The sequence below is a fragment of the Wolffia australiana genome, chromosome 2, assembly GCF_029677425.1.
Source record: "Wolffia australiana isolate 7733 chromosome 2, ASM2967742v1".
Classification (NCBI taxonomy): domain Eukaryota; kingdom Viridiplantae; phylum Streptophyta; class Magnoliopsida; order Alismatales; family Araceae; genus Wolffia; species Wolffia australiana.
In genome coordinates, this window is record NC_135836.1 from 469,963 (window position 1) to 490,955 (window position 20,993).

At 41.1% G+C, this 20,993-nt stretch overlaps 2 protein-coding genes and 1 long non-coding RNA gene across 3 annotated transcripts; 1 reads left to right on the top strand and 2 right to left on the bottom strand.

Annotated features, from left to right (window-relative positions):
- Nucleotides 1–3,186: 3,186 nt before the first annotated feature.
- Nucleotides 3,187–9,237, bottom strand: LOC144716464 (uncharacterized). The gene is made up of 3 exons (XR_013584899.1): nt 8,928–9,237; nt 3,854–3,973; nt 3,187–3,478 (listed from the first exon to the last, which is right to left on the bottom strand). It is a non-coding gene; the product is annotated as an uncharacterized LOC144716464 (long non-coding RNA).
- Nucleotides 5,293–7,443, top strand: LOC144716463 (phosphoinositide binding protein). Its single transcript, XM_078591572.1, has 2 exons — nt 5,293–5,778; nt 6,683–7,443. Exons 1-2 carry the CDS (start codon nt 5,540–5,542, stop codon nt 7,338–7,340), a joined length of 897 nt encoding a protein of 298 aa, XP_078447698.1. The 5' UTR covers nt 5,293–5,539; the 3' UTR covers nt 7,341–7,443.
- A 3,183-nt stretch (nt 9,238–12,420) lies between the features above and the next one.
- LOC144714773 (uncharacterized) lies at nt 12,421–14,351 on the bottom strand. The gene is made up of 3 exons (XM_078589548.1): nt 13,941–14,351; nt 12,778–12,864; nt 12,421–12,710 (listed from the first exon to the last, which is right to left on the bottom strand). The coding sequence occupies exons 1-3, from the start codon at nt 14,319–14,321 to the stop codon at nt 12,561–12,563; spliced, it is 618 nt and encodes a 205-aa protein (XP_078445674.1). The 5' UTR covers nt 14,322–14,351; the 3' UTR covers nt 12,421–12,560.
- Between the last annotated feature and the right edge of the window lie 6,642 nt (nt 14,352–20,993).

Consider the following 20,993-nt stretch of genomic DNA (forward strand, 5'->3'; position numbering starts at 1 on the left):
GCTTCTCCATGCCATGACATTAACTCACTTTTCTTTGAAAAGTTTGTCTTTTGATGTACATTTTCATGTGCGTCTTCTTTCCCTTAATAGTTTTTTGAACTTCACATTCCAATCATCTTCACACTCAGAAATTAAGGTCCGAACGAACCAGACCGAGCTGGACCATGACCCAACGTAACCAAATTTAAGGTTCAGAACGTAAGAAGTGCCTAAAACCGGACCGAATTTAAGGTCTGGTTCTTCATCGTGTAGTGGTGCTCTCCCCCACCGTGCTCCTATTAGTGTAGAAGAATGTAAGTTCTCCCTTGATAATTTAAATATATTGCACGCATGATCAATTACTATTTTCCATTTGTTTCTTAAATAGGGCTGATGACGAGACAAAAGTATTTGGTTCTGATTATGATAGTGATGCTGATTCTGAATATAGTATGTGCGAGGAAAATGAGGAAAGTGATGTGTATACGAGTGATCCCGACGGATATTCAAGTGATGAATGGAATGATGAATTTGTTGACGGCCAGAGAAATAGAAACGAACAAGTTCAACAACAAGTAGTATGCTGATTCGGAGGATGAGATATTAACTCCCAATGATCCTGATGATGAGGGTGAAAATAGAAGGAAAATATACAGGGGAAAGAGGTATGATCCGAGATGCCCCATTGAGAGGATTATATTTCAAGTAGGCATGAAATTTGAGTCGGCTTCTCAATTTAGGACAGCTGTGAAGGACCATGCTATATGGAACGGGTTGAACATCAGGTTTTTAAAGTCTGGTGACCAAAAAGTTGAAGTTGTTTGCAAGGGAGATTGTCCATGGAGGATATATGCTAGTTGGGATGGTATGAAGGAGGCTTTTGTTGTGAAAATACTAAATGATACTCATAGGTGCAGTAGGGCTCCAAGGAATAGACAAGCCGATTATCATTGGATTGCAAACCACTTCTTAGAGAAAATTCGAATGAATATGAATTGGAAGGTGGTAGATACGATGCGAGAAATAAACGAACAGTTTGGAATCGCAGTTTCAAAGCATACCTGTTATAGAGCTAGATCTGCGGCGTGCAAGAAGCTTCAAGGATCTTTGAATGACCATTATCACTTGCTTCCTGCTTATGTTGCTGAGTTAAAGAAGGTCAATAGGAATGGTACTTTTGAGTTGGTGCTTGATAGAGACTCCAGTTTATTTGGTTAGGTTTAAGAGACTCTATATATGCTTTGATTCAATAGCAAGAGGTTTCTTGAAGGTTGTAGAAGAGTCATTGGGTTGGATGGATGTTTTTTAAAGACCAAAATGAAAGGCCAATTGTTGAGTGTTGTGGGCAAGGATGGGAATAATCAAATGTTCCCCATTGCCTGGGCAGTGGTTGAAGGGGAAAATCAAGCTTCTTGGACTTGGTTTATTCAACTACTGATGGATGATTTAGGAATTGTGGATGGTCATGGTTGGACTATTATAAGCGATCAACAGAAGGTACTTAACTAACTCGTTCATAAATATTGAATTGTTTGAAGTCTTATTGCTTAATGTCGAACTATTTTATTACACTAATAGCTTGCTACTCTCTAACATTGTGCAGGGACTGGAAAATGCAATGGCATATTTGTTACCACATGTGGAGCATAGGAATTGTGGTAGACATATTTATGCAAATTGGAAGAAGAAAGGACATTCCACTGAGATTTTGAAGAACTTATTTTGGAAAGCTGTGATGTGCACAACTCATGAAGATTTCCAGAGGATCATGAGACAGATTAGCATATTGAAACCAAAGGCCGCGCATGACTTCGGAGATATAGGTATAAAGAAGTTTTGCAGGGCTTACATTAGTAAGGATACAAAATGTGAGGTGATTGATAATAATATTTGTGAGTACTTCAACAATTACATCATACAGGATAGGTCTAAACCTATCATAGACATGCTGGAAGATATTAGAGGTGCAATCATGCAGAGGATAGCTAAGAAAAGGGAGTTGTTTTCTAATAGAACTGATCAATTATTCCCTCGAATAAGGGAGTTGCTCGAAGATAACAAGTTGAAGTCTAGGACATGCACTCTTAGGCACGCAGGCCAGTATTAATTCGAGGTTACAAACTTGGGAAGCAGATTTGTGGTTGATTTACTTAGCAAAACCTGTAGTTGCAGATATTGGGATATAAGGGGCATTCCATGCTATTACTTGCATTCACTGGATCAAGGAGGACCCTGTCATTTTTGTCACTGAGTGGTTGAAGAAAGATGTATACCAGCTAGCTTATAGTCATGGTATCCCACCAATGAATGGAAAAAACTTGTGGAGCGAAGTTGAAGGGAACTATGTATTCCCTCCTTTCGTGAGGAAACAACCTAGAAGGCCCAAGCAGAAGAGAAGAATTGACATCAGTGAGAAAGAACCTAAGGGGCAAAGATTATCCAAGAAAGACGTGCATATGAAGTGCTCTCTCTGCCACCAAGTTGGCCATAATCAGAAGACATGCACCCAACCAAGGATACAAGTTGTAGGCCAAGTACGGTTTGAATTTTATGTCCAACTTTGTTTACAGGCTTCTTGGATTTTATTCAACGTAAAATAATGAACTTGTATTGATCAATCATGCAGGGATCCCAGGGAGCTACAGAACCTCCACGTGTTTATGTAGAGGACGCATATCAGCCAATTTTCAAAGACCATCCCTGTTTAAGTTTCAATAGAGCTACGAAACCTCCACCTGTTTAAGTTTAACATTAACTTGTATTGTCAGAACAGTTACTGAACACTATTTAGTTGTCATTTAATGATCTGATCTTCGTTCATTGTCCACGACACTGTTTAGCTTCTTTATTGTTCTAATTTACCACAATTTCCGTTCCTGTTTGCCATTTCGGGCCCTCTAGCGATTTCATTCAGTTCAATTGGTCGAGATTTCTGGCAGAGTCTTTTTGTTCATTTGGAAGCTTATTTTTTGTTGTAAATGTGCTCATTTGAAATGATAGGATTTGTAGTTATTATAGTTATCATATCATACAATGTCTTTCAAAAAAAAAAATTGTAGTTATTGATTCATTTTTCATTGTGATCTGTCGGTTGAATTCGTCATCCTCAACGATGACTATGATGAAATTATGATTAAATGTTTTATATTAGCTTGGAAACGGTTGGGTGAGAGTAACAGAAATGATGACTGTCAAACCTTTCCCATCTCAAAGTAATAAACCTTTTCATCTTTGAAATGATACCAGTTGTTTAAGCATGAAAAGACAAAGAAATAGTAGATCCTCGCTTGCCATTTTGGTGAACTTCCTTTCCTTCTGGAAACTTCCTTTCCTTTCCTTCCCCATCTTTGAAATGATAAGGGAAGATCCTCCAAGGATCAACCTGCAATACTCTGCCCATGACCCCTTGTACTTGTGAGAGCATCTTGCCTCATCCCTCAGCTCCCTCCACACAAGCAGCACGAACAAATAGATAGGATAGCAGTATGGGATGATTGATCTTCAAAAAATAAAGCAAGATAAATATAAGATTTATTTATAAAAAATAAAAAATTAAAAATCATAAATAATAAAAGATCATCATGATCATCGTCTATTTCTTTTGATGACGACCTGACGTCATCATGATCATCATCCTCCAATGTTTGATGATAAATTATCACCATCATTCATCCAATCCCAGACGTGGATGACAATGGCTACAACTAATTTTTCATTGTCATTGACATCTGTTTCCAAGAGCCATCATCGCCCAACTTTTGATGACGAGCAGTCTTCCATCAAAGCCCATACATGGATGACAAGATATGAGGGTCACAGTCTTCCATCAAGATATGAAAATAATGAGAGCTGGGAAGAATCAGAGAACACTCACCAATAACCCGAAGCAAGGAGCTTCCCACTGATAACCTTCGGAGGGGCACCCCAAATTGGAGCAGTGGGGTTCTTCTTGAAGTCATGCTTTTGTTTATTTGCTCCTCTAAATATGCAGTACCTGCATGTTCCTAATAGTGCTTAGAAACATAAAAAGGCTCTCATAAAGATGCAAGTCCCAATTATCAATGGTGCGAGAGGAGAACAATATGGTAAGATAAATGTTCAAAGAACCGAACCGACCGGAAAAACTAAGCAGTTTGCCAGGGCTTCCCATTTATTCATCTCCACTTTATTCTCCAAAAGCCATAAACAAAACAAGTGAATAAAAAACAATGAATTCTCAGACTGACGAGTGAAAGGACTAGCCAATAATTTTCATCCACTTTATCCACTTCAATCTATGTTCCAATTGATCCTCGTCGTAAATGTTCATCTTTAACAACGAATTCAACTGGAGGAATCCAAGATCAGTGAAAAAAACTCACTTTAGCAAAAGAATTCAACTGATTCTTCTATTGCCTTGGCCGGGATTGCCAATCTGTGCCAGCTGTCCTTTAGGCTCCGCCATGGCCGGGAGCCAATATGTCCTTGTTGCCATGGCGGATTCATCGAGGAGGCAGACGACGTCGAAGACAATGCCTTTTTCCCCTACGAGGTTCGGTTGGATGCCATCTTCGCCATGATGGCAAGCTTAATGGGAAGCAGAGCTGGTGGCGGGCTGGCCCCGCCCCATGGCTATGGCTCCATAACCAGATTCCTGAAATTATCTCTGCTGGCGAGCGGCAGGGCCCGCCGCCGGCACCTGCTTCGGCAATTGAGGACCTTCCGACAGTGAAAATGCGGCAACGCCATTCCAACCAAACCACAACGAACCCTAGATCGTGGAACTCCCGCAGCGAAGAAGAAACCGCCAAGGATTCCACTGCAAACAGCACCAATTCGACGCCCTTTGTCTCTCTCTCCCTTTCTTTCTCTCTCTCCACCTTCCCCTCTCTCTCAGTCTATGTCTCGGTTCTGTGCTCTCTCCCGGGCGATTCAATTTGGATGGGTTAATAGAACGTATTTATCTCTTGACATTTCCCGTTTATGATGTGGAATCCACCTGGCAGCCACGGTGGATTCCACGTCATAAATGGGATATGTCGAAATCCACTTAGAGAGTTTGGGCTCCACCGTGGCAAAAAAAAAGTTTGGGTTATATCGCAGATTTTCGAAAAAGTATGGGACGTACCGTGCTATTAACCCTTAATTATTTGCATCAAAAGTGTGAAATATTTTTTTTATAGATTATACTGTAGGGTTTCTCTTAAATGTCATCTAATAGATCAGACGATGAGGTTGAATCGATCAATATAATTATACAAATTTGACCTATGTTTGGAACATCAAACTATCGACTAATTTACTACTATAAATATACACATAATTCCTCTCGAATATCCAGTTTGTTCATACAGGAGGAGTTCATTTTCCCCTTGTTCGTCGTCGATCGGTCTCTGCGAGGATCGTCCTGCCAAATTCTCCCCCGGCGATCGGCGAATCGATCTCTGCGAGGATCGTCCTGCCAAATTCTCCCCGGGCGATCAGCGAATCGGTCTCTGCGAGGAATTCTCTCCAGTGTAGGGTTAGGGTTTGATCGAGTGGGGAGGATCGGAGTGAGTTAGGGTTAGGGTTTGGAGGGAAGATGCCGCAGAGGCACTCGAAGAACAACAACGATCTCGCGTTTTTCACGTACGATGAGAAGCGGAAGCTCGGCTATGGCACGCAGAAGGAGCGGCTGGGGAAGGACTCGATAAAGCCCTTCGACGCCTGCGCCCTCTGCCTGAAGCCCTTCGTCTCCCCTTTGTGCTGCCCCAAGGGCCACGTCTTCTGCAAGGAGTGCATCCTCGAGTGCCTCCTCGCTCAGAAGAAGGATATCCAGAGGTGCTTTTAACCCTCATCCTCCTCTTCATCATCCATCGTCAGTATCAATCATCGTTATTATCAATATTCGTTGACAATCATCATCATCCTTTTCATTGTTATCATCTTCTTCATTGTGATCGTCATCCTCTTCCTAAACGTAATCGTCATTATCAATCATTGTTATCAATCATCAGCTTCTTTATCGTAATCAGCACTATTGTCAATCATCATCCATTTGCATATCGTAATCATCATTATCAATCATTATTATCAATTATCAACTTCCTCTTCATTATAATCATCATCCACTTTCTTCGGAAAAAACGAAGTAATCATCATCCGCTTTTCGTTATCAGCATTGTCCATCATCAATATCCTCTTCATTATAATCATCATCCACTTACCGTAATCAATTATCAATCATCATCATCCTCTTCATTGCAATCATCCACTTGCTTTGCATAATCATCCTTATAAATCCTTTTCCTCTTCATTATGGCACATATGATCTTTATCAATCATCATTATAAATCATCTTCATCTTCATTATCAATCATTATCATCAATCATATTCATTAATCATCTGCATCTTCATTATCCCAATCACTCTCATTATTAATCATCATGATCTTGAGTGCATCCTTGCCCAGAAGAAGGATATCCAGATTTAGTCCTAACCCACATCTTCAGTGTCATCACTGTTATCTTCACCTTTATCATAATCATTATCATTATCGTCAAAATTCATATCTTTTCTTCAGCTTCATCATCATCAATAAATCCATTGTTGCTAAATCATCGTTAATCCTTTTTTCTGCTTCTTCTCCTGCGGTGTGATCATCAAATAAGCATCATCATCTTTCAAAAAATAATCATATAAGCATCATCATCATCATCATGGGTGGGTCAAACTGTGTGGCAGGAAGCAGGCAGCGTATGCAGCACAACAGAGGGAGGAGGCAGAGGAAGAGGAAGAGAAGGCGGTCCAGGACAAGGCCCGGGCCCTAGACGCCTTCGACCGGCAGAACCACGCCGCCGTCCCCGATTCCCCCCGCCAGCCCGTCACCGCCGCTGCGGCTGCCTCCTTCCAGGGCGCCAACAGCGTCAAGGTCACGTCGTACGAAGAGGAGGCTCTGCGAAACATGAAGGCCTTTTGGCTGCCCTCCGCCACCCCGTCCGCCGTTGCAAAGGTGGCTCCGCCGCCTCCCTCCACCCTCTGCCCGGAGGGCAACGAGAAGCTCAAGCTGAAGGCCCTCTTCCCGCTCCGTCTCACCCCCGCCCCGCACGGCGGGGACGGCTATGTCTGCCCTGCCTGCCACCTCGCTCTCACCAACACCCACTCCCTTGCCGCTGTCAGCTCTTGCGGCCATGTGTTCTGCCAGCGCTGTGCCAGCCGCTTCGTCGCCGGCGACGGGGCCTGCCTTGCGTGTGGGGCACGATGCACGGCCAAGCAACTCGTTAACCTTCAGAAGGGCGGCACCGGCTTCTCTGGGCATGGTGACCGCCTTGAAGCCACTGATTTCAAGCACCTCGGCAGCGGCTCTGGCCTCGGCCTTGTCCGCCCTGCCCCTCGACCCTGACCTTCCTTCATCTCTTGATCTTCTATTTTTTCAGTTTTCTTGAGAGGACATATATCGGGCTTCAAGTATATTATGAATCAACAAAATTTTAGCCTATTGCAAATTCTGTCAACTAGACATGGTTGTTCTGTTCTGTTCGTTTGAAACGAACAAATATTTCGCACAAAATAACCGCACAGGGGATTGTTCTTTGTTCTGTTCCTTTTTTAAAAATAAAACGAACAAAATTCGCACATTCTCACAAATTCACACATTTGCACAAAACTAAAACAAAATTAGCACAAAGCGAACAAAAGAACCGCACACGGGTCTGTTCGATGTTCTGTTCGAATTAGTTTTTGTTCTGTTTGGACAACCGAACAGGACGAATTTTTCACACAAAAAGAACAGAACGACCACATCTACTGCCAACATAGACGTTAATGAAGATTCAGATTCACCAATGTTTCAGATGAAGTGGATTGTGAGGAAATCAATGAAAGTCACTCTGAACGTTAATTTTCTTTGAAAAACTTTTAGAGAGGGAAATTTGGATTAGATAATTCGTAATCAACTAGATTTCAGCCTAATGGAAATTTTGTAGAGTGAAGTCAACGTAGATTCAGATTCACCAACGTTCGAGAGGAATTTGATTGAGGGGAAGTCACTGAAGATGACTAATTTTAAGCTGTTGCAGTTTTCTTTACATTTTTTCAAGAGGGGAAAAATGTGAGAATTGACTAATTAATGATTCTGTTGAGCAAAGTCAACAAAGATTAAGAATCGCCGACATTTGCGATGAATTTGTTCGTGAGGAAGTCAATAAAGAGACTTTTAGCGTTTGTTTTCTTTTTAAAAAAAATCAAGAAAGGAAAAACGTGAGGATTGAGTAATTAGCAATCAACCAAAGAAATCAACCTAGAGCAGATTCTGTTAATTCGTAATCAACGAGATTTTAGCCTGTAGCAGATCTTGTTGAGCGAAGTCAACGAAGATTCAGATTCACCAACGTTCGAGAGGAATTTGATTGTGGGGAATTCACTGAAGATGACTTTGAAGGTCAATTTTTTTTTCAAGTGCGGAAAAATCTGAGGATTGACTAATTAATGATTCTGTTGAGCGCAGGCAACAAAGATTAAGATTCACCGACATTGGCGATGAATTTCAGCGTTTGTTTACCTTTTTAAAAAAATCAAGAAAGGAAAAACGTGAGGATTGGGTAATTAGCAATCAACCAAAAAATTAACCTAGAGCAGATTCTGTTGAACACAGCCAACGAAAAACCTGATTAACCTACGTTCAGTATGAATTCATCCGTTAAGTCAATCAATCGGGAGGAAGAAAGAAAAAGGGAAAAAAAAAAGAAAGCACCACCAAATCGCTCTTCTTAAAGGTCTTTTCCAGGCGATCCCTATCATCAGCAGATGATCAAGCAGAACATCGAGACGACCGGCAGACGTCGGAATCTCGAAAGTAGACGATGAACGAATCATTAAATTTCAATTAAACAGGCAATAAAAGCATCAAGAAACCCTGAAAGCATCAAATCTCAAGAACAACGAAAAAGAAACAAACGCACAGAACCGATCAGGGACCAGCAATCCGAACCTGAAATCGCGGCAGCTCGCTGCCGCCATAGCCAGAGCAGAAGCGTACGCCTAGAGAGAGAAAGCTACTGCTAGAGAGAGAAAGAGAGGGAGAAAGTGACAGTTAGAGAGAGAGAGAGATCTGACTCTGGAAGAAATACCAACCTTCTGCGGAGTACAGAAGAGATCACCCTTTCCGTACGACGATCGTACGGAAGCCCGATGACGTCACGGAAATCCCCAGCCGCAGATCTGCCTCGATCGCATCATCCACGCCGTCGATTTTCTCACTGTTTAAAACTTTGTTATTCCTGAAATACCCCTAACTTAAGCTCTTCGCAACGGTTCCTAAAATATGATCGGACGAAAATACCTCTCGCTGTTAGCTTTAATTACATGAAATTATACCTTAAATTACCTTAAAGTTAGGACAACAGTGAATTTTATCAAAGTCATTTTAAATCATTTCTTAGAAAATCTATTCTTGAAACTTTAGGAATTTGATGTTACAGATAGGATGACCTTAGATAAATGATTGTTACTAACCTTTCCCTTGGACTTTAGGATGATGATATTAATACCTAAATGAAATTAGAGCTAGGGTTACACTGAATCTTACCAATGTCGTTTTATACCATTCTTACAGTCTGTCCTTTGGATGTTAGGAAGATGATGTTATAACTAAAATGTCCTTAGAACAAGGGTTACACATGAATTTTACTAAAGTCGTTTTGAATCATTTTATGAAAAATCTGTCCCTTCGCCTTTAGGAAGATGAAGTTATACTTAACATGATTTCAGAGCTAAGTTACACTGAATGCTACTACGGTCATTTAAAAATATTTTTATATTATGTCACTTAGACTTTTGAAGATGATATTAATATTTAAAATGAACTTAGCACTAGGGTTACACTGAATGATACTAAGGTCATTTAGATCATTCTTAAAATATGTCCCTTAGACTTTAAGAAGATGATGTTATACCTAGGTCATTTTAATAATATATCACGTATACTTTAGATGATAGTAATACCTAAAATGAAATTAGAGCATGGTTCCACTTAGTTTTAATAGTGCCGTTTTAGATCATTCTGGGAATATGATGTCACACATAACATGACCTTAAAGCTAGACTTACACTGAATGTTACTAAGTCATTTTAAATCATGTAATATGCCATTTAAGACTTTAGAAATATGATATTAATATCTAAAATGCCCAGTACTGAGTGGAACAGCTGAATGAAACGTAGGGCTATTTCAGGTATTTCACCTAAGATAAAATGGGCCTAACAAGCCGGTCCAAAAACTCCCTCAAGCCCGTTAAAATACCTGCAAATGATTTCGTCATCTCTTTCTCTCTCTCTCTATAACTTTCTCTCTCTATCAAACTAACTGACAAGAAGGGGTTAGAGGAGAGAGAAGACGGGGACTGTCTTCTTCCTCCGTACCGTCTCACTCCCACATCTCAGTCAGACCCACTCTGCAACCCCTCTCTCTCTAACTTTCTCTCTCTGAGTTTCTCTCTCTAACTTCTAAGTTCCTCTCTTGGTCTCTTTAAACTTCTTTCTCTGAGTATCTCGCTCTAAGCTTCTCTCTCTCTAACTTCTAAGTTCCTCTCTTTAAGTTTCTTTCTCTGAGTTTCTCGCTCTAAGCTTCTCTCTAACTTTGGCTCTCTCTCTCTCTAACTTCTAATTTCCTTTCTTTAAGTTTCTTTCTCTGAGTTTCTCGTTCTAAGCTTCTCTCTCTAACTTTGACTCTCTCTCTCTCTAACTTCTGGGTTCCTTTGTTTAAGTTTGTTTCTCTGAGTTTCTCCCTCCAAGCTTCTCTCTCTAACTTCTGGGTTCCTTTCTTTAAGTTTCTTTCTCTGAGTTTCTCGCTCTAAGCTTCTCTCTCTATAACTTGGACTCTCTCTCTAAGTTTGTCTGTGTACTGCAAAGGGGAAGGGGGGGGGGGGGGACAAAACGCAGGGAAGAAGGGCGATTAATGGAGGAAGATCTCAGAGCAGACGAGGAAGGGAAGGGAGAATTGCCCTTTCGGTGTGCCTTTCTCTCTCCTCTCTCTTCCTGGTGCAAACGGCCGTACTCGCCGGCTTTCTCTCTCCTCTAAGCTCCGCATTCATGGGCTCCTTTCCGCCGTTGTTGGCGCCGCAGCTCCCTTTTTCTCACAAGATGGCGACTTCTCCCTCCTCCCTTTCTCTCTCCTCTATTTCTCCCTCTTCAAACTTTCTCTCTCCTCACTCTCTCTCCCCTCTCTCTCTCTCTTCTCACATTCTTTCTCCTCTCTTTCTCTCTTCTCTCTTTCTCTCTTCCCTCCTCTCTCTATCTCACTCCCTCTTCTCACTTTGCTGTCTCCTCTCTTTCTCTCCCTATCTGCCCCGTCTCATTCTCTCTTCTCTTCTTCTCTCTCTATCTCACTCCTTCTCACTTTCTCTCTCCTCTCTTTCTCTCTCTCAATTTCTCTCTTCTCACTTTGCTCTCTCCTCTCTTTCTCCATCTATCTCTCAGTTCTCACTTTTTCTCTCCTCTCTTTCTCTCCCTACCTCATTCTCTCTTCTCTCCTCTCTCTATCTCATTCTCTGTTCTGTCTTCCTCTCTATCTCATTCTCTCTTCTCTCTTCCTCTCTCTATCTCATTCTCTCTTCTCCCTTCCTCTCTCTATCTCATTCTCTCTTCTCTCTCTATCTCATTCTCTCTTCTCCATTCCTCTCTCTATCTCATTCTCTCTTCTCTCTCTTTCACTATCTATCTCTTTCTCTCTCCTCTCAATCTCATTCGCTCGTTCTCTCCCCTCTTTCTCATTCTCTCGTTCTCCCTCCTCTCTTTCACTCTCCTCTCTATTTATTCTCTCTTTTTCTCTCCTCTCTTTCACTCTCTTCTCTATTTGTTCTCTCTTTCCCTCTCCTCTCTATTTATTCTCTCTTTCTCTCTCCTCTCTTTCACTCTCGTCTCTATTTATTCTCTCTTTCTTTCTCCTCTCTTTCACTCTCCTCTCTATTTATTCTCTCTTTCTCTCTCCTCTCTATTTATTCTCTCTTTCTCTCTCCTCTCTTTCACTCTCCTCTCTATTTATTCTCTCTTTCTCTCTCCTCTCTTTCACTCTCCTCTCCATCTCATTCTCTCCTTTTTTCTCTACTTCTTTCTCTCTCCTCTCTTTCTCCCGCTATCTCTCTTACTTCTCCTCTCTCCTCTCTTTCTCCCGCTATCTCTCTTTTCTTTCTCTCTCCTCTCTAACTCATTCTCTTCTTTCTCTCTCTATGTCTTCACCGTATCCATGCATGGGCGGCCTCCGTTTCTCCCCCATATCTAGTCGTTATGGCAGAAAGATCGGAGCCTGCAGAATATTTCTCACCGGCGACGGACATGCTGATTGCGTTCCTCTCTGCATGCTTTCTAGAGAGAGAGATGCCAGACTGCCCCACACCCACAGCGCAGTTAGCTCCTGACTCTGACCCGTCTCTCTCTCTCTCTCTCCCCTCTGGCAGGAAAAGACCGTTCTAGAGAGAGAGATGATCTAAACGAAGAGCATGAGATAACGGATAATTGGACAGACGGTGAGAAAACAAGTCGTGATATTTCTCTCTCCAAAACTCTCTCTCTCTCTATCTCTTGTCTCTCTTTCAACTGGGAAGACCAATCCGGAGAGAGAGATGATCTAGATGGAAAGCTTGAGAGAGAGATCCAGATGAGCTCCCATGATTGGAGGAGAGAGAGATGCCGGCGGCTCCTCGAACGTCCTCGCCCTCTCGCCCAACGGGAAGAACATGCGCTCCTTGAGCTCCTCCGCCCTCACCTCCATGGCTTCCTGCATGAAGAAAGTTAGAGAGAGAAACGGGTCGAGGAGAGAGACACAGAACTGGAGAGAGAGATACGTTACGGAGCGGGATGCCATCCATGCATAATGGATCCTTCATCTCTCTCTCTGGCACCCCTCCCTTCTCCCCCAGAAGCCTCTTTGTCTGATTAGAGAAGATGACCGCCACTTAGAATATCAAGAGATAGATATCTAGAAAGCTAGAGATATACAGATGAATAGATGGGCTGATAGATAGATAGGTAGATAGATAGCTACATATATAGGCAGATAGACAGATAGATAGCTACAGAGATAGATAGAGTTAGGCAGATAGACAGATAGATGGACAGATAGGCAGACAGATTGAAAGATAGAGATAGAAAGGTAGAGATAGGCAGATATATAAAGAGAGATAGACAGACAGAGAGTGAGATAGATAGAGATAGGCAGATATATAAAGAGATATAGACAGATAGAGAGAGATAGAGAGATAGAAAGATAGACATATAGATAGAGAGAGAGATAGACATATCATTAGAGAGAGAGACAGATAGAGATAGCCATATCGATAGAGAGGTATATATATATATATAGACAGATAGGTAGAAAGATTGATAGAGAAAGATATGAACAGATATGCAGATAGATAGAGAGACATATATATAGACAGATAGGCAGAAAGATAGATAGAGAAAGATATATACAGATATGCAGATAGATAGAGAGAGATATAGACAGAGAGGCAGAAAGATAGATAGAGAAAGATATAAACAGATATGCATATAGATAGAGAGAGATATATACTGATAGGCAGATAGATAGATAGATATAAACAGAAGGCAGGTTGATATAGAGAGAGATATAGACATACAGGCAGAAAGGCAGATAGATATAGATAGAGAGAGATAGAGAGAGAGATATAGACATATAGGCAGATAGATAGATAGATAGATAGATAGGGATAGAGAGAGATATGGACATACAGGCAGATAGATAGATAGATAGATAGATAGACAGAGATAGAGATACACAGATTGGCAGATAGAGAGAGAGATAGACATATAGGCAGATAGGTAGAGATAGAGAGAGAGAGAGATAGAGAGAGATATAGATAGAGGGAGATAGTGATAGAGATAGAGATAGAGAGAGAGAGAGATAGACAGATAGGCGGAGAGATAGGTATATAGATAGACAGAGAGATAGATAGAGAGAGAGAGGGGAGGAGAGAGAAGGGCTCACTCTGACGCAGAGATCGCAATGGTCGGAGCAGTGCAAGGTTTGGGTCGAAGGGAGCTCGGCCGGCGCCGCCGCCAGCGGGGGGCTGACGTGGTAGGCGGCGGCGGCGCGATAACGGGGAGGCGCCACGTGGTAGAGGAAGGCGGGCGGCGCCGCCAGCTCGGCGTGAGCCATCTTCTTCCAGTGTTCTTGGAGGCGCAGGCGCTCGAGCTGCTCCACGCCCAGCCCGCGCTGGGGCGGCCGCTTCGGCCCCGCCGCCTTCTTCTTCGGCCTGGCGGCGCGCCCCGGCTGCGCCGCCGGCGGAATGGCTGCGCCGCCGTAGGTGACGTGGCCGCCCGACCGACGGTCCTGCGCGGCCGGCCAGAGTAGGAATGCAGTCTCCATGTCTTCTTCTCTTCTGTCCTAGAGAGAGAGAGAAAGAGGGGGGGGGGGGGAATTTATAGAAAGAGAGAGGGGGGGTGGTGGGTGGGAGGGGGGGTATATATAGAGAGAGAGAGAGAGAGGAGAGATGTTAGGGTTACCGGCGAGAGGAAGAGAAGAGATGCCAGACTCTTGATCCTGGTCCACTCTTTCTCTCTCTCTTTATGTTTCTCTCTCTCTGTTTCTCTCTTCATGTTTCTCTCTCGCTCGCTTTCTCTCTCTTTATGTTTCTCTCTCGCTCTCTTTCTCTCTCTTTATGTTTCTCTCTCTCTCGCTTTCTCTCTCTTTATGTTTCTCTCTCTCTTTCTCTCTCTTTATGTTTCTGTCTCGCTCTCTTTCTCTCTCTTTATGTTTCTCTCTCTCTCGCTTTCTCTCTCTTTATGTTTCTCTCTCTCTCGCTTTCTCTCTCTTTATGTTTCTCTCTCTCTCGCTTTCTCTCTCTTTATGTTTCTCTCTCGCTCTCTTTCTCTCTCTTTATGTTTCTCTCTCTTCATGTTTCTCTCTCGCTCTCTTTCTCTCTCTTTATGTTTCTCTCTCTCTCGCTTTCTCTCTCTTTATGTTTCTCTCTCGCTCTCTTTCTCTCTCTTTATGTTTCTCTCTCTCGCTTTCTCTCTCTTTATGTTTCTCTCTCGCTCTCTTTCTCTCTTTATGTTTCTCTCTCTCTCGCTTTCTCTCTCTTTATGTTTCTCTCTCTCTCTCTCTCTCTCTTTATGTTTCTCTCTCGCTCTCTTTCTCTCTTTATGTTTCTCTCTCTCTCTCTTTCTCTCTCTTTATGTTTCTCTCTCGCTCTCTTTCTCTCTCTTCATGTTTCTCTCTCTCTCTCTTTCTCTCTCTTTATGTTTCTCTCTCTCTCTCTTTCTCTCTCTTTATGTTTCTCTCTCTCTCGCTTTCTCTCTCTTTATGTTTCTCTCTCGCTCTCTTTCTCTCTTCATGTTTCTCTCTCGCTCTCTTTCTCTCTCTTTATGTCTCTCTCCCTCTCTCGCTTTCTCTCTTCATGTTTCTCTCTCGCACTCTTTCTCTCTCTTTATGTCTCTCTCCCTCTCTCGCTTTCTCTCTCTTTATGTTTCTCTCTCGCTCTCTTTCTCTCTCTTCATGTTTCTCTCTCGCTCTCTTTCTCTCTCTTTATGTCTCTCTCACGCGCTTTCTCTCTCTTCATGTTTTTTTCTCTCTCTCTCTCTTTCTCTCTCTTCATGTTTCTCTATCTCTCTTTGTTTTTCTTCTCTCTTTCTCTCTCTTTATGTTTCTCTCTCTCTTTCAGATAATCTCTCCGCATACTGCTCAGTGTACCTCTCTCTATGTCTCTCTCTCTCCCTTTCAGATTATCTCTCCATATACTGCTCTATGTATATCTCTTTATGTTTCTCTCTCTCGCTTTCAGGTTTATCTCTCCATATCCTGCTTTATGTATATCTCTTTGTGTCTCTCTCTCTTTCAGATTATCTCTCTAGATACTGTTCTATGTATCTCTCTTTATGTTTCTCTCTCTTTCAGATTATCTCTCTAGATACTGTTCTATGTATCTCTCTTTACTTTTCTCTCTCTTTCAGGTTATCTCTCTTTATGTTTCTCTCTCTCCTTCATATCATCTCTACATATTCTGCTCCATGTATCTCTCTTTATGTTTCGCTCTCACTCATGTTTCTATATATCTCTCTAACTATAATTTTCAATCAATCTCTCCATCTTCAGTATTTCTCTCTCTATATCTCTGCCTCTCTCTCGTTCCCCATACCTCTCTTTCTCTCTCTCATGCTTATCTTGCTCTCTATATCTCTAAAACTCTGTTTTTGTTTATCAATCTCCTTCCACTCTCTCTCATCACTCGTTGTGTCTCTCTTACTCCCTCTCTTTCCCTCTGTTTATATCTCTCTCCCTCTCTCTCATTATCTATTTCTTTCACTCTTGCACTGCGTCTATTTTTCTGTTGCTCTCCAATCTCTAATTTGCAGTTTCTCATTATTTTTCTACGTTTATCTCTAACTATATCTCGTTCTCCTTACTCCCTCATGGACTCTATGATTCTCCTTCTACTCTCTCTCTCTTTCTTTCTCTCTCATTGATTCTCTGATTCGTCTTCTCTATCTCTCTCCAAATCTCTCCCATATCTCTCTCTTTCTCTCTCATTGAGTTTCTGATTCGTTTTTCTATCTCTCTTCATCTCTCTCTCCCTCTTTCTCTCTCATTGAGTTTCAGATTCGTCGTTTCTATCTCACTCCAAGTCTGTCCCATGTTTTTCTCTCTTCACCTCTCTTATTGGGGGTCTCTGATTGTCTTCTCTATCTCTCTCCAAATCTCTCCTATTTCTCTCTCTTCATCACTCTCTCTCTAACCCTCCATGTGGTAAAGGGGGTCTGAGATGCACATCCAACGTGACACAACCGACGCATCCAGAACTATCAGTGACTTTACCCCTGATCTGTCCTAGATAAAGCGAAACATTAGTTTTGGGCATTATTTTTTTTTACAAAGAAGTTTGTATAGTTATTATATATACAATAAAAAACAAGCAATACAATAATGACATTAAAATGATTATCATTAAAATGCCCTTTATTATGATTCTAGCTATTTGGATCACTCCAGGTGCAGTATTTAAGCGTGTGTATATCGAGCAAGGTTTTACTCACCTCACATACTTGTTAGAGATGGGGCACTGCTTTGTACATAAATGAGAAATACATATTAGTTTGAGGTTCAGAGTTCTTGATCCAAGATCAGCCCACGGAATACCCCTTTTCTACCTTCTCATATTTGTAGAACACATAATAAAAATAAAAGAATGATACAAATTTGCTAGCACTATATTCTGGATCCCCCATAAGTCTCAAGATTCAATGGCTTAAGCATGCAAGTGACACAAGTCTTCTCGTCACTGTGACATACTCTTTCAAGTCTCTAAGTTCGTTAATATGAGCCAAATATTTGTCAAAAACAACTTGATACGTTTGGATGAGATACACAAAATAGAAGTTTGAGAAAAAATGAGCTCAGCTTCAAACATGCATTATAACACTCTAAGCTTTATTATAATTTAAAGAAGTCTCCCTTATTTTTTACTGGATTTTTCATCTTCAACATCTTTCTCATAATTATTTTGGATATTAAAATTTATCATCATTATTTTCCATATGCACGTTCATCACTATCTTAAGATGGACATGTTTTACTTTTCTCTTTCACAAGACTCTCCAGATTAAGTGTAAATTTTTTTAGCCATGGCATTAAGTGTAAATTTTATGCTTCTTATTGATGACACACCACTTATTGCACTATAATAATGCATATACAGGTTTTTTAAATTTAGATAATCGTATATGTGTGTTTTCAACCTTAAAATGATTAAATATGTCGAAGATTATGTCGAAGTACATTTTAGTAAATGTGAAATGCTAAAGTTTGACTTTTGATAAAGTTTATTGTGGCTTATGTTAAATAAATCCCTCAGTCACTGGATTCATGTCAGATCATATATGTTTATTCCTATCAGGAATTAGAAATATGAAGATAACAACCTTCATATTGTTTGAAATATGCAACTCGCACATGCATTGGATAATTACCTTCACGTATATGAAGACATATGAGATTTGTCAATCTGGCCAATTGGCTAAATTACAATATCAATATTTTTAAGACATGGTGGTGTTATTGGCTTGACGGCTACATAATATCCATCAGAAATTTCTAAGAAAAAAATTCAAATTAAGAAGATGATCCTCCGTGTGAATTGACTGTACCCCAGACTAACGCAAGTTAACAAGTATAGCATATTAGGGCACTTAGAGAGAAACATGTTGAAGGAACTAAATCAATATATATATATATCATTTTTACACCTTATTTGGGGGATTCACACAAGCATGGTAAGAGATCATCATCACCTTATTTGAGATACCCTTGAACAACATTAATGACTAGCTTTAGCTGTGTAAAAGTAGATTACCCTTTCCTCTACCTCATTCCCTAGCTAGGTAGTCATATTTTATATGGTTAACTAGATTGCAATGAATAAATTTAAAGGACCTAATATACCCCCTCTTAGGTCATACCTTACCCACTTAAACTAACAAATTCTATTCTTAGAATCAAATTTCAATTTTTCTTAATTAAATAGTAATCCAGGATTTAATATTATTTAAATTGGAATTACACAAACGAAGGGAGATATGTGTAAAAAACATGGTTGAAAGGAGGAAAATGTAGGGCGAGAATATGAAATTATTATTAAGATTAAGATGATGATAATGTTGGGTTCTAGAGGCCCTGATATGGATGAAGACAATGATTCAACACAACGGACGACACGTAACAAAATTGAAATGACATCGATAAAATCATTAAACGAAGTACCTTTGCACGGATTTCATCCATGATTTCTTGGATCCCAGAGCCAGACAAGTCGAGCTGCTCACCTGTGCAGCCTCTAGACTTATCCATGCGATCCTAGGCACATCAAATCCCCTCCTCGTTGACGAGCCCTTTTCTACCTCCATTGTCGCCGTTACGCCATCTCGATCGCATCGGGCATGAAGAGGGTGTGTTGGGAGAAGGGAGAAGAAGGGGAAGGCCCCTGAACAATTCTGGCCTGGGTGAATTTCATTAAGGGCCTCTCCCTATTTATACTAAGTGGGTATTTTTCATAAAAACCCCCAAAACTTAAGTATATCTTCTGACGTACAAAGGACCATTTGCGTGTGACCCTAGGCCCATGTATCAGTCTAGTTAATGACTTTAGTGGCCGAATAACCTTTATTAGCCTTCCAAATTAATTAGCTATATCATCAAATACATTAACTAATGTTAGATCGATTTAACCCAATCGATAGTTGACTATCCAACACGTGGGGTGCCAAGCTGCACCTCGTACTCTAGAAGATACAAAGGAGTGTGTATCGACTCATTCATGGAACATGTTTGTCATCGATTACCGTGTACATATAATCCCTCATCCACTTGACGCTCCTAGGATGAATAAGGGTATGGTCCAGTGTCAAACCCTAATCGGTCATCCAAGTTACTGATGCATTCACAAATCATCAGAGAACTCTTCTCCGATATTTCACTGCGTTGGCCAAGGACTTCATCACATCATCTTCCTTGAGCTGTCACCTCTTATACTGAGGGTGAATGATTCCATCGTGACCACTCAATCATCTTTGTGAACTTCTTGATGCACTCAAACTAAGACCATTAAGAATCCCATGATTAGAAACTCGTTGGCCATAGTCAAAGTACAACCGTACGTCCACAAAACGTCTTTGGTGTCTCAGGTCTAAGGACCACTTACACAACTGTGACGTGAATCAACCTGATTGACAGTTCTCTATAATACTATTCAAGGACTCATACGGATCAGTTCAGTGGCTCTTTCTTTTAAAGAGCACCCATTATCTATCATTAGTGTCTCCACTCGAATGGTTACGAGAAGGACCATATTCATCATATGAGTGAGGCTAGATAGTGCTGCTCTATCAGGATACTTTGATCTCCTTCTCTATCAGGATACGCTTATGATCTCCGTATTAAGATTTCATCATAGTTCACCAAGTCATATCATGTATTCATGGACTTCATTATAATCATCACATGTGCACTATAATGAATATGTTCTATTAATGAATATGTAACGAGATATGGAATGTGTGATTGGCTTGTCGACTACATATATTTCCATTGCTCCTAACACTCAAAACACAAAAAAATCCCTCGATAGACCTTCAAAACCTCACTCTCTTTCAATTTGCCTCTCTCAAAGGTAGTGAGTTCAAATATATTTTCTGTAGATATCCCAGGCTCAATTTATTTATCCAACCATACATATGGATAGAGGAGAGAAACAAAAAGGTGCTCTCAAATTTTCAGCTCAATCATCAGATATGAGGCCTTGAAGTTTGAGAATTCCTTGGCATTGATTTTATTTATTAATTTCTCTCTCATCTTCCTCGACACCACCTCAAATTTCTAGGGTTTTGTCTTTATTTATTTCTATCTCATCATGCTCATCACTGCCCATCACTATCCTCAAACTTCTAATATTCTCTCTTTACTTTGGCATTAGATGTTATGAATGGTTCGCATGTCTCCATCAACATGCTTTTAAATAAACCAGTATATGATGGACACATCAACACCACATGCACACATGCTGCCATGTGTCTCATGAGAGGTCGAGTCCGTGCCACGATTTTTAACCCATAAAATAAAATTCCCTAAAAGAACATTTTTCTATACTCTCCCATCACCAGTTCACGCCCTCATTCATAATACAGAAACATAGCGGATCTGGTAAGGCAATGTAGTTTCCCTTCATTTGGTGAAGCTTCTGTGCTAAGGTGTTGTCGATAAAATTTTCTGATGCCCTTGAATCAATGAGGATGGTAACACCTTGGTCTGGGATGGTGCCCTTGAGTTGAAGGGAGTGTGGTGATGACATGTTGGTGACAGCTTGAAGACGGAGCCGACAAAGTTCCAAGGGCAGTTCTTTGAGGGGAAATGGGTCAGCCTCTAAGTCATACTCATCATCGGCTAGTACTCGTGTAGAGTTCTCCATGTTCATGATGATGGAGACGTTCAGAGTTTTCTGGCAGGCATGACCTGGGTTGAACCTCTCATTGCATTGGAACTAGAGACCCTATG

Bases quoted from the DNA above. Each gene is read 5' to 3' on its own strand.
- LOC144714773 (XM_078589548.1), bottom strand. From the start codon at position 14,321: ATGGAGACTGCATTCCTACTCTGGCCGGCCGCGCAGGACCGTCGGTCG. The intron at 12,865-13,940 runs GTGAGCCCTTCT...TTCTCTAATCAG, and splicing joins ATTGCGATCTCTGCGTCAGA to ACAAAGAGGCTTCTGGGGGA. The intron at 12,711-12,777 runs GTATCTCTCTCT...TTCTTCATGCAG, and splicing joins ATGGCATCCCGCTCCGTAAC to GAAGCCATGGAGGTGAGGGC.
- LOC144716463 (XM_078591572.1), top strand. From the start codon at position 5,540: ATGCCGCAGAGGCACTCGAAGAACAACAACGATCTCGCGTTTTTCACG. The intron at 5,779-6,682 runs GTGCTTTTAACC...ACTGTGTGGCAG, and splicing joins CAGAAGAAGGATATCCAGAG to GAAGCAGGCAGCGTATGCAG.